The sequence below is a fragment of the Coenobita brevimanus genome, chromosome 54 (genome assembly GCF_032717465.1).
Source record: "Coenobita brevimanus isolate Jiangsu-jjx chromosome 54, ASM3271746v2, whole genome shotgun sequence".
NCBI classification, from domain to species: domain Eukaryota; kingdom Metazoa; phylum Arthropoda; class Malacostraca; order Decapoda; family Coenobitidae; genus Coenobita; species Coenobita brevimanus.
The window spans coordinates 6438683-6452678 of record NC_137007.1 but is presented as its reverse complement, the minus strand read 5'-3'; the positions used below and the strand labels follow the sequence as shown (position 1 = coordinate 6452678).

The following is a 13996-nucleotide window of genomic DNA, read 5'->3' as shown; positions in this document are numbered from 1 at the left end:
TGTAATGCTGCTCTTGGGTGTCTGCCCTTTCCTCTCTTCCATCTTTTCATCCTTCCTCTTCTGTCATTCTTTGCTTCATTCTTTCCTCTTCCTTCTGTCTAAGGGTGACTCTATGCTGAGTGAAAGCCAAATGGTTTCCTGTACACCAGGAAACCATTTACTATGCTATGTGGTAACCATATAATCAAATTATGGCAACTGGTGGTTTAATGGGCAAATAAAGTACTCCAATTGGATTGAGCCAATGCAGATTTATATTCAAGGGGTGCTTGGAGTTTACTGCTCACATAATGCCACTCAGAGATGAGTGAGATTGGTCACTCTCATCTTAAATGTAAGGACCAACTCGCCTAGCTCTGGGCTCCCACATTTCTCTTGGGGCAACACTGGGTTAGATGATGAATGAATGAATGAATGAAACACAAGAAAAAAATAATAAGAATGCATGCACAAGTAAGCTAAACCTTTCTACTTACCTATTAGCACTTTAAAGAATGTCTAGATGCTGCTACATTGCCATAGAGATAAGTGGATACAACGTCATTTTTGGTGTTTTTGTATGCTGCTGTAGCAAACTAGCTCCAATTGTGTGAGCATTGTGGTCAGCAGGAAGCTAAAATTACGAACTAGCAACCCCAAGCATGGGCGGATGAATACACAAAGTACTTGCATCAGAATAAAAGGCGTGGCTTTTGAAACTGAATTGTGGATTTTAACAGGAACACTGCAGTCTGTCAATAGGTCCTTTTAAAAGGAACATCACAGTTATGGGGTTATAATAATTCATTTCCGTCACTCTCACTCTTGACTAGTCTCCTTCCAAAAAGGTCCAAGCGTCACTTTCATACGTTTGAGTTGGTATCACAATACTGTCATGCCGCAACTTGTTTACTTCCATGCTCACTTCCTTTCTCCTTATCACTGCTTTCTAAGAATCAGAAACCTTTCTTCCTTGTTTTACTCTTTCAAATACTTCACCCTCCAAACTTCCATCCTTACTCATCACACTACCTATGTGCAATAAAGCCCCAGGTTTCGTGCCTAACTGGTTCCATGAAAGGTACCACGAACCGTGAAACCGCTAAACTTGGGACACTGACCTTATGGGAAATAGGCTAATTGGTCCCGGGTCCCATGCTAACTCCCCCTAAAACCCATTTATGCAATGATCACACTTGAAAAGAAACTAGTATTAATACAAAGTACATAATAGGCAAGGAAACTCACTTGGAAGGCTAGAGTGAGGTGCTTTATGGAAGGGATTGGTGAATATAGGGATGGCTTAGTTAGGAATGCTAAAGTGGTGTGTGGTGTGGTGTGACAAGAGTATCAACAAAAAAGTAGGGTACGGAATGGTGGGATGAGGAGGTTGAGAGAGCAGTGAAGGAAAAGAGGAAGAAGTGGCTAAAGTGGTTACAGGATAGGGGTTCAGTTGAAATAAGAACTGAGTATATCGAGAGCAAGAAGCACGTAAAGAGACTAGTGAAGAGGAAAAAAGAGGAGGTAATGTTGATCTGGCAAGAAAAATGAATGCGAACTACTCTGAAAATAGGAAGTTATTCTGGAAAGAGGTGCGGAAATGTAGAAGTGAAAGAGGGAAGAAATGTGATGGTGTGAAGGATGCAGGTGGTAGGTTACTAACCCATGGAGATGATGTAAGGACCAGATGGAAAGAATATTTTCAAAGCCTGATGAATGGGAATAAAGTAGAGCAGAGCAGCTGTAAACATGATTGGTTTTGGGGGTGTGCAGAGAAGGAATGCAGTGCCAGGAGACGTGACACTCGCACAGGTGAAGAGCGCTGTGAAATGGCTGAAAAATGGGAAAGCAACTGGGGTTGATGAGGTGTATGCAGAGATGTTTAAGTGTAGTGGAGAGAATGGAATGAAGTGCTTGTTGGAGATATGTAAGAAGGCATGGATGAGTGAAACTGTGCCTGCAGAGTGAAAAAAGGCTGTGATTGTACCCCTGTACAAAAATAAAGGTGAGCGAAGTGAGTGCAAGAATTATCGTGACATAAGTTTACTGAGTGTGGTAGCGAAGGTATATGGAAGAAAGGACTGTTCTTCCCTAAGTGTTTAACTAAACCTGGCCTAACCGAGCTTATCTGTACCTAATAATTTTAACCTAACCTAACCTCCAGTTGGGAAATTGGGAAACGATATCTACCACTGAGCACGTTGAGTTTCTTCCACTGAGCTGGAAACGATCGTAGGGGAAAGTGACGATAATAACGGGGAGGAAATTTTTCAGCAAGAAAAAGTTATTTCCCAAACTGAAAGTTGTCAGAAAATTACAGAAACAAGCTGGAGGATTATGAACTGAATTGGTAAAGTCTTTCTGCTGCTTCAAGTGTACAATGAAAGACAAGCATGGAAAAATCGAACCATCTGAAACACGCACTAGTAGAAACTGGGTTTTCATTGTATTTCGCCTGGTGTAAATTTTCTTCAGACTGAACTGGGAAGATAGTTGTGTCTTTCACTGTACATTTACTGGTAAATAAATCAATCTAACAGTACTTGTGTTTTGTTTCCGCCAGATTAATCATGATTTCAGACTATTCAGACACTTCTTCACATTATATAGTCTGGATAATCGGGCTATCTCTGCATTTCCTTTCGTATCAAGTATCTATTTTCGTGTAATCGAGACAGATATTTTCGTACTGTGGAATCTGTCCTATATTAATCGATTTCGTACCATCAAAAATTCGTACTTCAGGTTTTCGTATTTCGAGGACTCACTGTATTCTCTTTCTCTAGCCCCTTCCCTTCTCACGTTATGCTCTACAAACTTCTACATTTACCTTGAAGAATCATGAATGTAACATCCTCCTTTATCTTCAGACTACTGAGCAGTTCAGCAAATCCCACTCCCTTTTGTACCTTACCAAGCAGATGACCTGGAACTTTTTGGATTTTCTATTCTTACCGTAAACACGTACCTGCATCTCATTTTTGAAAGCCTTTTCTGTGTACAGTCTGAAACATTTTCCTGGTCTTGTTCTTCCTGCTCGGCCTGCCCGTTGCTGAGCTGAGGCCTTGCTGATGGGGGACACTAGTAGTGACTCCACACGGATACGAGGGTTGTAAACCTGTGGAAAGATGATCAGAAAATAATGCATATCATGCACAGAATAATCATCATCTGAACTCAACTTTCCACTAATGAAACGGATGGGCAGGATTCAGAAACAGGATGAGCATAAAGGTAGTAGAAACATTATCAATAGAACTCAATAAAATCGGCATACATCATCATGCATACAGTAATTAAAACCTCTGGAATTCTCAGCTCCACCAAAAAGGCTTTCATGGTCACCTATCTACTTACAAATATTTTTCCCAATAATTTCAAAAGCCACTGAGGGACACAGCAATTCCACAAACTGCTAAGTTAAAAAAGAAGTGCAACCCTAATCATGTGTTATCTCAAAACATACTTCAACATCACCATCATAAACATCTACATCTTTTCTCCCACCCGATGGGTAGGGGATTGGGAGAGAAGTCTGCCACATTAAATGGGCCACATACTCATTTACTCACCGCTCAAGCCTCCAAAATCCCGGTTTCACTTCCCATGTATAAACATCCACACTTAACAAACATCATGTTACCTACCAGCCTGAGTTAATCTGACAATTATATCACCAAGAAAAAATGGGCAACTCAAACCCTAATGATAGACTCCTTAAAAAATTCTTCACACCAGCTTGACTCTCAGTCATTTCCCTATCACCACAAACCTCCACCTCTCTCTCTCACACACACACACACACACAGTACATGAGAGAGAGGTATGCGAGCTGGAGGGAAGACATCCAAATGGCAGAGGACAGGGTGATGTGGAGATTGTTTGTGACCACCCCTTCTAGGATTAAGGTGTAGCACTCATGACTGGACTGTCACACTGCCATATTGCAGAACTTCTGCCTATCAGAATTCTTTTATTCCCTAAACTGCATCTATTTGGAACTCACTTTCCCAGAGTAGTTTCCCCCCAAACTTCAACCTACAGTTGTTTAAGTCCAACTGTTACAGATTTTTTATGAATGGAGGACACCTATAATGTCTTTTTTTTTTCTTCTTCTTCTTCTTCTTCTGTTTATTAATTTGTTTTTCCTTCTGCTCAGTTCTATATATATAAAAAAAAAAAGTTGGACATGTGAAAGATGATATATTACCAACAAACTTCCTTCCTTTAATAGTCTATTTGAATACATACTGTACACAAATACTTACTCTTGGAGTTTCACCAAGACTAAAGTAGGTCTGCATGAGTCACCAAGCCCATTTTTTTTTTTTTAACCTATTCCCCTTCTTTTTTCATACTCAGAAACTTCTAAGAATTGGTTTCTCTTACTTTCTGATGAAAATCTATGAAGCAAAACATTACCTTGGCTACCTTTATTGCTATAAACAAGCACTCAACAATTCATCCCCATTGTCATTAGTCACGCCATCACATCCAGCACAGTTTGTCGTTGTTTGGTGACATAACAAATATACAACAGCATACAAGCATACATATATCATCTAATCCTGTGCTGTCCCACGAGGAGCGTAGGAGCCCAGGGCTAGGCAAGTTGGTCCTGACATTTAAGATGAGGATGACCAGCCTCACTCGTCCGAGTGGCATTACGTGAGCAGTAAGCTCCAACTACCACTTGGATATAAACCAACACAGGCACAAACCAGTTGGAGGACATTAATTCCACACTAAACCACCAGGTGCCATATCTTGGTTATGTGGTTACCACCCAGTGTAGTAAATGGTTTCCTGGTGAACAAGAAACTATTTGGCTTGTCAATCATGTAGAGTCACCTGTAGACAGAAGGAAGAGGAAAGAAAGATATATTAATGCAATTAAATGAAAATGGTTTGATGGACCAGTAATGTGTCTATGGGGGATAGGTAATGGGTTGTCTAGTGCAGAGTGAATGGTTAGTCAGGTCAGAGAGTATTAGTGAATATGTTGGTGGGGTTTAAGCTAAGGTAGTTTTACATGTGAAAAGACTGGAAAGAAAACAAAAAAAATTGTGTGAATATGTGCATGACAATGAAACTGTTTTGTTTTTGTTTCACTTTTAAAGGCTCCAACATGCTTGCATGTGCTGGCCTTGGTCATTTAATGGCAGTTCTCCATGCTGCTCGTTCTCTGGCAGCTTCTCTATTCAGTCCCTTATCCGAGGTCACACTCAATGACCTCGTCCCTGGTCTTTTTCTGTCTGCCTCTCACAACCCTACTCCTAACGTCAACATTTCTCACTTTCTGCACCCAATTATCATTCCCCATCCACTCCATATGCTGAAATAATCTCAATCTACCTCTCCTCATTACACCACCAATACACTCCAGTCCCATCCTACCTCTCAACTCTTCCATCGTAAACCTAGCCCCCCCCCCCCAGCCCTCACACTAAGGGATGCAGTGCACATCCACCTAATCATTATCATTTCAGCCTGCAAATATCCCATTCCTTTACTGCCAGGTCTCACTGCCATACAGCATTACATTCCTAACACATGCTGCATACAAAGATCTCTTAGCACAGCAAGCCTTCTCAATGTCAGGAAAGGCAACACCTCCCTGAACTTCTTCCAACCACCCCTCATAATAGCCACAGAGCTAGCTCTACCCCCACCTCCAGCACACAGCATGTCTCCCAAATAACAAAAATCTTCCACACACTCAAGAGACTCACCAGCAAGATCAATCCTTTCATGCCTGACAATCTCCACGTGATCTCCCAAACACATTGCACACAAAATCAGCATTATCTCACAGTTTACCTCTAATACCACTACATCTCTTATGCACCCACTTATCATAAACACTGTGCAAGATGGAATTACTTCCCATGCCCTTGTGGCATATCGCACATGGCCACTCTCCATCTTCTTTGACAGTACAGCCACCAGCCCTGGATACCATCTCTTTTGTTTCATCTGCATATACTCTTAACCTTACCAGCCGAAGAACGGTTATGTCCTGCACAAAATTTGTGGATCGGTGACACCAGGTGTCGGATATAACCGCAAATGTTTTCATACCATAGTCTGACATAGCTGCCTCTTGATCTCATCACCAAAGGGTCGGGACAGACTTCTGCCCCCCAAGGCAAGCATACCTCAGTCGTCACTGTGACTTTCCCAGGTGTAGGATGATGTTTTCTTAAACCTTTCATCCAATTCCGTTCCTGCCTCACATGGACCCCTTGCCTCATATACCCCTGCCAAGCCTCTTTCCAAGGATACTAGGAATGGGCTCAGTGATAGTACCACAGGGCAAGCCTTAGATGCAACTGTGCATAGTTTATCTAGTAATGGCGAAGTTATCACACTGAGAGTGAAGCCAAAACTGAGGCCATGTGCACATGCACAAATACATCCTGCCTCACATGCCGAAAGTTAATCATCTGCTTCACGTCCTTACTCATCGGTGAGACCACCCACAGACCTGAGGAAGCTTTAATTTGCAAGAAGAGTTGGTGAGTAATATGACGTCTACGGGTTAAGCCCTTGTGCCCCATACCATCTCCCCACTTCCTATGTCTTTCCTCCGCCTCCCTTTCATTCTCTGCAATCAACAACAAATCATCAGCACACAACATTTCCCACAGAAGCCATTTCTGAAGTCACGTGAGAGGACTTCAAGTACTGTGATAAACAACATGGGGCTCAAAACTGACATCTGATGCAAACAAACATTCACAGAAAACTCATCACTCATATTTTCATTCATCCTCACCTGGGTGCATAACCACCCTAATCAGCCACTCCTCAATCCCAAGCTTTCTCAATGCCCACTTCACCACCAAATAAACTAAAATTCTACACAAGAATATAGAAAAACCATTTACCAACCTTTTGTTTAGCAAAGCCAGGGTCAATCACAAAAACTACACCATCTATGGTTAAGGAAGTCTCTGCAATGTTTGTGGAGACCACCACTTTCCGTCCTATTGCCCCATTAGCTTTTGGTGGTGGTGGAGGTTCAAAGATACGCTGCTGAAGATTAGGAGGCAGAGTGGAGTAGAGAGGAATACATTTAAGGTCCCCAACATCCGGACCCAAGGCATCCACCTCTCTTTTAATGCGTTTGCATGCCTCCTCTATCTCTTCTTGGCCCGTAAGAAACAGAAGCACATCACCCGGGATTTCCTCACATATATGAATCTGCAGAATAATATCAGCCTGTTAGAAGGATATAATGAAACAACTTCACAATGCTGTAACACACTGCATAAACAAAATATTAAAGCTGATATGAAACCTCGCAATGATCACCACACAAATTTTGTTTCTGCACCACATAATTTTAGTTTGAATTTGACCTTAGGAAAGAGGTTCCTAAGTAACTAATAGGGCAATCATAAAGGAAACTGACTGCATATCGCATGCGACCACTTTCATGGACTGGTAACCAGTGAGTTAACTGTCTTAGCGGCATGGAAGACAATACCTAACCTGTAAGTAAAGAATCAGGTCATCATCATCATCATCATCCGTACCTCCTTTCCCACCCTAGGGCAGGGTGAGGAGAAGCAATGTCCAGACAGCCCAAGTTTTAGGTACAGTGCACATATTGTGTTACAGACACTGATGAGAAAATTATTACCGTAGTTTCTTATGACGGCCATCATTTCTAGTGTTACTGAACAACGCTATGCAACCATGTGGTTTAGTAGACTGATTTTTGAGGTGGTTGGATGTTTGAATGAATTTTTCGGAACCCTAATATGGCCAGTGTGAACCCTGAAGGTGGTAGGCATAGTGGCAAGGGTGGGGGAAGAACCACCTGTGTGACCAAAACCATTAACAGAGAAGAAAAAACATAAATGATACCTCAAAACTGATAAGCAGGATATGAAATACAGTTTGGCAGAGAAAGGCAAGATTAAAGTGAAGCAACAATAAGGGAAAATAGGGCAGGATAAATAAAATAGCACTTACGTGAGATACACAAATGATGCAATTGGGTGAATTGTGAGTTGAAGCAACAGTAAGGGAAAATAGGGCAGGAAAAATAAAATACCACTTACAGTATGTGAGACACACAAATGATGCACTTGGGTGAATGGTGGGTTGACACTAATTGTCAATGGCAGAGACCTGAGATATAGCAAGAGCAGTTTCCAAACATATCTATTTATCTGAACATTTATCCTGCTATCTTTTTGTTCTTAATGTACTGTAAGGAGCTCCCGTTAGTTTTTTTAATTTCAAAGTACTGTACATCGAGAAAGGCATGAAAACCTGTGCACGGTAAGTTTCGGTAAGTTTTCTGAATCACGATTTTATTCCACCTGCCCTCTCTGCCAGCCCCCTCCCCCCACGTCTATGAAAACATTTATTCTCGCCTTATTTTTGCCACCCAAACATATATAGTGCATACCGTCATAAAAGCTGCATCATCTTATTCGCCCATGTTTATTCTAACCGATATGCAAAAAAATAATACAGAAAAGTGCGAACAGAAGTACATTAGGCTGGTGTGAATAAACATTTTAGAACATCAATCTCACTTCCCAACATCATAGCTCCAATGTTTTCCCTCATACCTCTAACTGTTATTACATGTTTAGAAAGAGAATTTCATCAGCTTTCTAAAAGTGTTGGCAGCCTTTTGATACGATTTTTAGTTTTCGAGAACACAGTCAAAAACTAAAGTACTTACCTACAGGGAAGTTACTTTTTGTTCAAGGTGCTCTAGTGATGAAGTGTTCTTGCAGATGTTATGTTTTTACTTCATCAACTTACATTCAATTTCATGGGCTTTTTCATAGTGTTTTCAGATTTTTATTCGCCTCATAGTTTTCGAGTAATTTGCATGAAACTACATTTCATTCACTGTCATGCTACACCTAGTAATAGCACTACGCAGATGATTCAATATATTTCTCTACGAACATTTGCAGCACTATATAAGTATACTGTATTTCACACAAAACCATATGTAATCTATCACTGTCTGAGAACGTTGCAATACAGTACATTCATGGTATGTGGCTGTGTGGCGTATTTGATACCTCTCGTCCTTCTGCTATGTTTACGGTAACTCAGGCAATACACACAATATATTTCTCTACGAACACAAGCTGCACTATATACAGTACGTACATTTCACACAAAACCACACGTACTCTATCACCGTCTGAGAACAGTGTAATACATTTCATTCAAGTATGTGGCTGTGTGGCATATTTGACGCCTCTAATTCTTCCGCTATGTTTATGGTACATCAGGCAATGCACACAATATATTTCTCTATGAATAAATATTTCACACTAAACCATATGCTATATAACACTATCACAATGACTCCAAGCACTATATCTATCACACAATATAAACACTTGCTTCACTATACAGGTAAAATACTCACATCATTTGGGGCAGGGTGATGCAGAGTAGCAAACCCTGCTATAGCAAAACCGACTCCTGCCAAGGCCTAACGGCTGATAACAGGCCCTAATGGTTTAAGAACAATATATACAGACATATGTTCCACAGGCACAATCACTTCACAATATATTCTCAAACATTATACAATAATATTTCAATCGTGGCTTCTGCCTCGGGCTGGACGGGGAAAATGGAGGCAGTTTAAAGGGAGGGAGTGCTACCCTTTCACCTGGCTGATGGTGAGAAACTGTAGAATACCGATTCGTTCTGCCCCATGCCAGGGCCACCGAGGTTGCTGAGTGCTTACTTTGGACACTAGACTGGCCTGCTAGGACGCAATAAAATGTGGCGAGAATCGGCTGAAAACTTATTTCTTGGTGAATAAAGTACAGTCATTACTCGTTTTACGTTGGGGTTACGTCAGGTCATACCTAATCATATACTGATTTTATCGTAAATCGGAAGATTGAAACCCATTATAAAAGGGTGGTTACGTCAACTCAACTTCCCAAAGTCACCTAACCAAGACTGAACCATAAATGACAACCCACCTTCATTCCTTCCTGTGTTGGTCCAAGTCGTCCCCCCCGAGGCTGGGGGACAGCCTGTGCTTACAGGCACTAGTGGTCAGCCTCTGAGTCAGACAGGAACAGGTTAGGGGGAGGGAAATCCGACCCATACCTGCACAAACCTTAGCACTGGGACCCATATCTGCACCAATAATAGCACTGGGGTCTACACTGGCACTGACCTTACCACTGTGCACACAAATTCACAGTACAGTAATCCCTTAATTCATGTGAACTTTTTTCGCGCGATTTTGGTTATCCACGAATTTTTTGTACAATAATTAAAACATAAAATTATAGTATTCTTAGATCTTTAGTGGAAAAGTTTCTAGAGAAGGAAAAGAAGTTGTATGCGACTTTCATGGATTTGGAGAAAGCATATCACAGGGTGGACAGACAAGGATTGTGGAAAGTATTAAAAATCTAGTAGTAGATGGGAAGTTGTTGAATGCTGTGAAGAGTATGTATGATGGTGCGAAGGCTGCAGTGCGTGTGGATGATGAGCTGAGTGAATTTTTCTCTTTGAAGATTGGGTTGAAACAGGGATGTGTCATGTCTCCATGGTTGTTCAATCTGTACATGGATGGGGTAATAAAAGAGGTACAAGGTAGGGCAGTGGATGTTGCAGTGGCCCTGGTGAGAGAGAGTAGTGTTTGGAAACTCCCTGTACTGTTGTTTGCAGATGATACTGTGTTGTTGAGTGAAGACGAAGGGGAGCTGCAAGGCTTGGTGGATGAGTTTGGGAGAGTGTGTAAGAAACGGAATCTAAAGATGAATACAGGGAAAAGTAAAGTGATGGTCTTTGAGAGATGTGAAGTTAGTGAATGTACAGTGAGGTTGGACGGTGAGGAATTGGAAAATGTGAGTACGTTTAAGTACTTGGGTAGTGTGATGAGTAAGGATGGAAGTTTGGAGGGTGAAGCGCTTGAAAGGGTACAACAAGGAAGAAAGGTTGCTGGTTCCTTGAAGGCAGTGATAAAAAACAGGGAAGTGAGCATGGAAGTGAAAAAGTTACTACATGACAGTATTGTGATACCAACTCTAACATATGGAAGTGAAGCTTGGACACTGCTGGAAGGACACAAGTCAAGAGTGAGAGCAGTGGAAATGAGTTACTTAAGAGGAGCCTGTGGAGTCACATGGAGAGACAGGCTGACAAAGGAGGATATAATGGAGCGTTGTGGTGTGGATGTGGATGTGACAGGAAGCATTAAGAGGTGGTTTGTCCATGTGGAGAGGATGGAGGGTGAGAAACTGATGAGGGGAGTGTATGTTAGTGAGGTGGAGGGGGGGAGAGGGAGGGGGAGGCCGAGGATGAGATGGAGGGATGGGGTGGAGAGGTATATGAGGGGGTTGTGGGGTTGGAGCAGGGCAGTGAAATGGCGGGGGACAGGGCGACGTGAAGGCGATTTGTTTGTGGCCCCCCCATACTGGATTGAGGTGTCTGGCAACAGATAGATAGATAGATAGACAGATAGAATAAATAATTTTAATAGATAAGAAAAAAAATAAAATACAAAAATGCGGATCGCTGCCAGTGCGCATACATGTATATATGTATGTGTGTGTGTGTGTGTGTGTGTGTGTGTGTGTGTGTGTGTGTGTGTGTGTGTGTGTGTGTGTGTGTGTGTGTGTGTGTGTGTGTGTGTGTGTGTGTGTGTGGGTGGGTGGGTGGGAGGTCGGTCCACCACGCACCACACAGTCAGTTTGAACCTGACGGTCGAACCGTGTGTGACTGGCGAATTGTTATTTGTGGCTTATTTTTCTGCTTTCCAGTGATTGCTTGCCTTGTTTGTCAACATGGGGCCTAAGCATGGTGCTAGTGATACATGTGGTAACACCAATGAGGTCTGGTAATGTGATGTCGCTGACAGAGAAAGTTAAAGTGTTGGACAAACTTAGGGAAGCAATGTCAGTGACAACTCGCTGTCAGGACAATTCCCTGTCATTTATTTACATACCAATTTATTTAGCAAGTACAGTACACTAGTTTTTTACTTATATGAGTTATAAAATCCCCCTGAAAATTAGTTATTGAAGCATTAATTGATCAATAATAAGTATATTTATGGAATGACGGGGAATTGTCCATGTTTTGACGGTGAACTGAGTTTATGAGGAACTGTCTCGGAACCGTATGTTTAGGGTGAATGAGTCAACTGTTCATACAATAAAGAAGGCAGAACGCAGCATACGGGAGGCAGTGATGGCTAGTGCACCAGACTGTACTAAAGTGTCTCTACCTATGCCTGTGCTTGTCAGTTTTCAGTAAGTGTTAGGGATTACTGTACTGTTAGGGATTACTGTACTGTAGTACGATGTTTGGCTGAGAGGTGACGATAAAAGAGGGGCACACATGAACAAGTTGAAAAGACAGGGCTTTGAAGGGGACCTGAACCATAACAATGCACTGCACGCTGGGGCCACCATCTTGCCTGAGACAAGCAACAGTCACCTTGCGTGTGCCTGGCGCTTCCCGATGGCAAAATCATTATAGCAGGAAACTTATCGTAAATCAGATTTTGCGGTGAAACTTTTCTATTATCGTTGTAGCGAAATATCGTAAGCCGAAACATCGTAAAATAAGTACAGACTATTTTTCTGCTTCAGAATGTGATTCGAGTCTTTGTGTTTTGACAGGAGAAACCCAAAGAACGCAAATCACATCTTCGTGTGCAGAAGGGTTAAGACAGAAGAATTAGTGTTCACACAATCGCATATGCTTAGAAACAGCTTTTGCCACATCTCAAGGTAACGGGTAAGTGATGGCGAAGGTAAATCAATCATTTACCTAAGTGCATCATTTCTGTTCCTCAAGTAAGTGCTATCTCATTGATCCTGCAGTATTCTAGCAAACTGTTATCTCACTTTACCTGTTTTTTCTTAGTTGACTGTTTGATTTCCTTAACCCTTTCACACTGGGTGTTGGTCGGGACCAACACAAAAGAGGTGGACAGAGACCGCCGGGTATCAGTAGGAACCGCAAATGTATTCCCGTCACAGTTTGAAGAGGCCGCCATTTGATCTCATCACCAAAGGGTAGGAAAAGACTCCCGCCACCTCACACAAGCGTACCTCAGTCTTCTCTGTGACTTAATCAGATGCTGAACAGTGTTTTCTGAAACTTCTCATCCGATTCCATTCCTGCCTCATGCAGACCCCCTGCATAATCCACCCCTGCCGAGCCTCTGCCCAGAGATACTAGGAAAAGGCTCAGCAATAGTGCCACAGTGCATGCCTTGGATGCCAATGTGCCTAGTTTATCTAGTGGTGACGTTATCACACTGAAAGCAAGCCAATGTCGGGGTCACGTGCACATGCACAAAGACATCCTGTTTCAAGCACCAAAAGCTACTTATCTTCCTCATATCCTTACTCATTGACATGACCAACTGCAGACCTGGGAATACTTTCACTTGGGAGAAGAGAAGTGAGTACAGTAATATGGTCATTAATTTATTTCCTTAACTGCTGTACTTTACCAGATATGAAGGTTTGAAAAAAGGCTATATGGGGAAATTTACTGTAGTGCGAGGGCAGCTGCGCCAGATAATGCTGGTGTCAAGGGATTAATACAGGAAAATGTGTCCACAAGTCTGGGAAATAAGGCAAATATTGTACAGTAAACTCCTGACTATCTGACATTGCATTACACGGCATACATCATTATCCGTTGTAGCCAATGGCTGAATTAAAATGGTATCCGGCAGTTACCATACAATCTTTGACATTCTCTGGCATGAAAGACCCTTTCTTCTGGCTAAAAGCACATTATTATCCAGAGAGACAGAGTGTTGCTGTTTGCTGATGATACAATACTGTTTAGTGAAGACGAATACCTGTAATAGGTTTGGAGAATGAATTTGGGGCAGTGTGTAAGAGGAGGAATCTGAAAGTTAATGTAAACAGGAGTAAAGTTATGGTGTTTGAGAGGAATGATGTCACAAAATGCACAGTGAGGTTGGATGGTGAAGATATGGAGAATGTGAGTGCATTCAAGTACCTGGGTAGTG

The 13996-nt window shown here is 42.0% G+C and overlaps 1 protein-coding gene across 1 annotated transcript in view; it reads right to left on the bottom strand.

Annotated features, from left to right (window-relative positions):
• Dhx15 (DEAH-box helicase 15) overlaps window positions 1–13996 on the bottom strand; it is a 169889-nt gene that overhangs the window by 76544 nt on the left and 79349 nt on the right. The window contains exons 6-7 of the mRNA XM_080273384.1: window positions 6874–7185; window positions 2948–3097 (exon numbers count right to left, since the gene is read on the bottom strand). Coding sequence (XP_080129510.1) covers window positions 2948–3097; window positions 6874–7185 — 462 coding nt within the window. The remainder of the gene's footprint in view (window positions 1–2947; window positions 3098–6873; window positions 7186–13996) is intronic.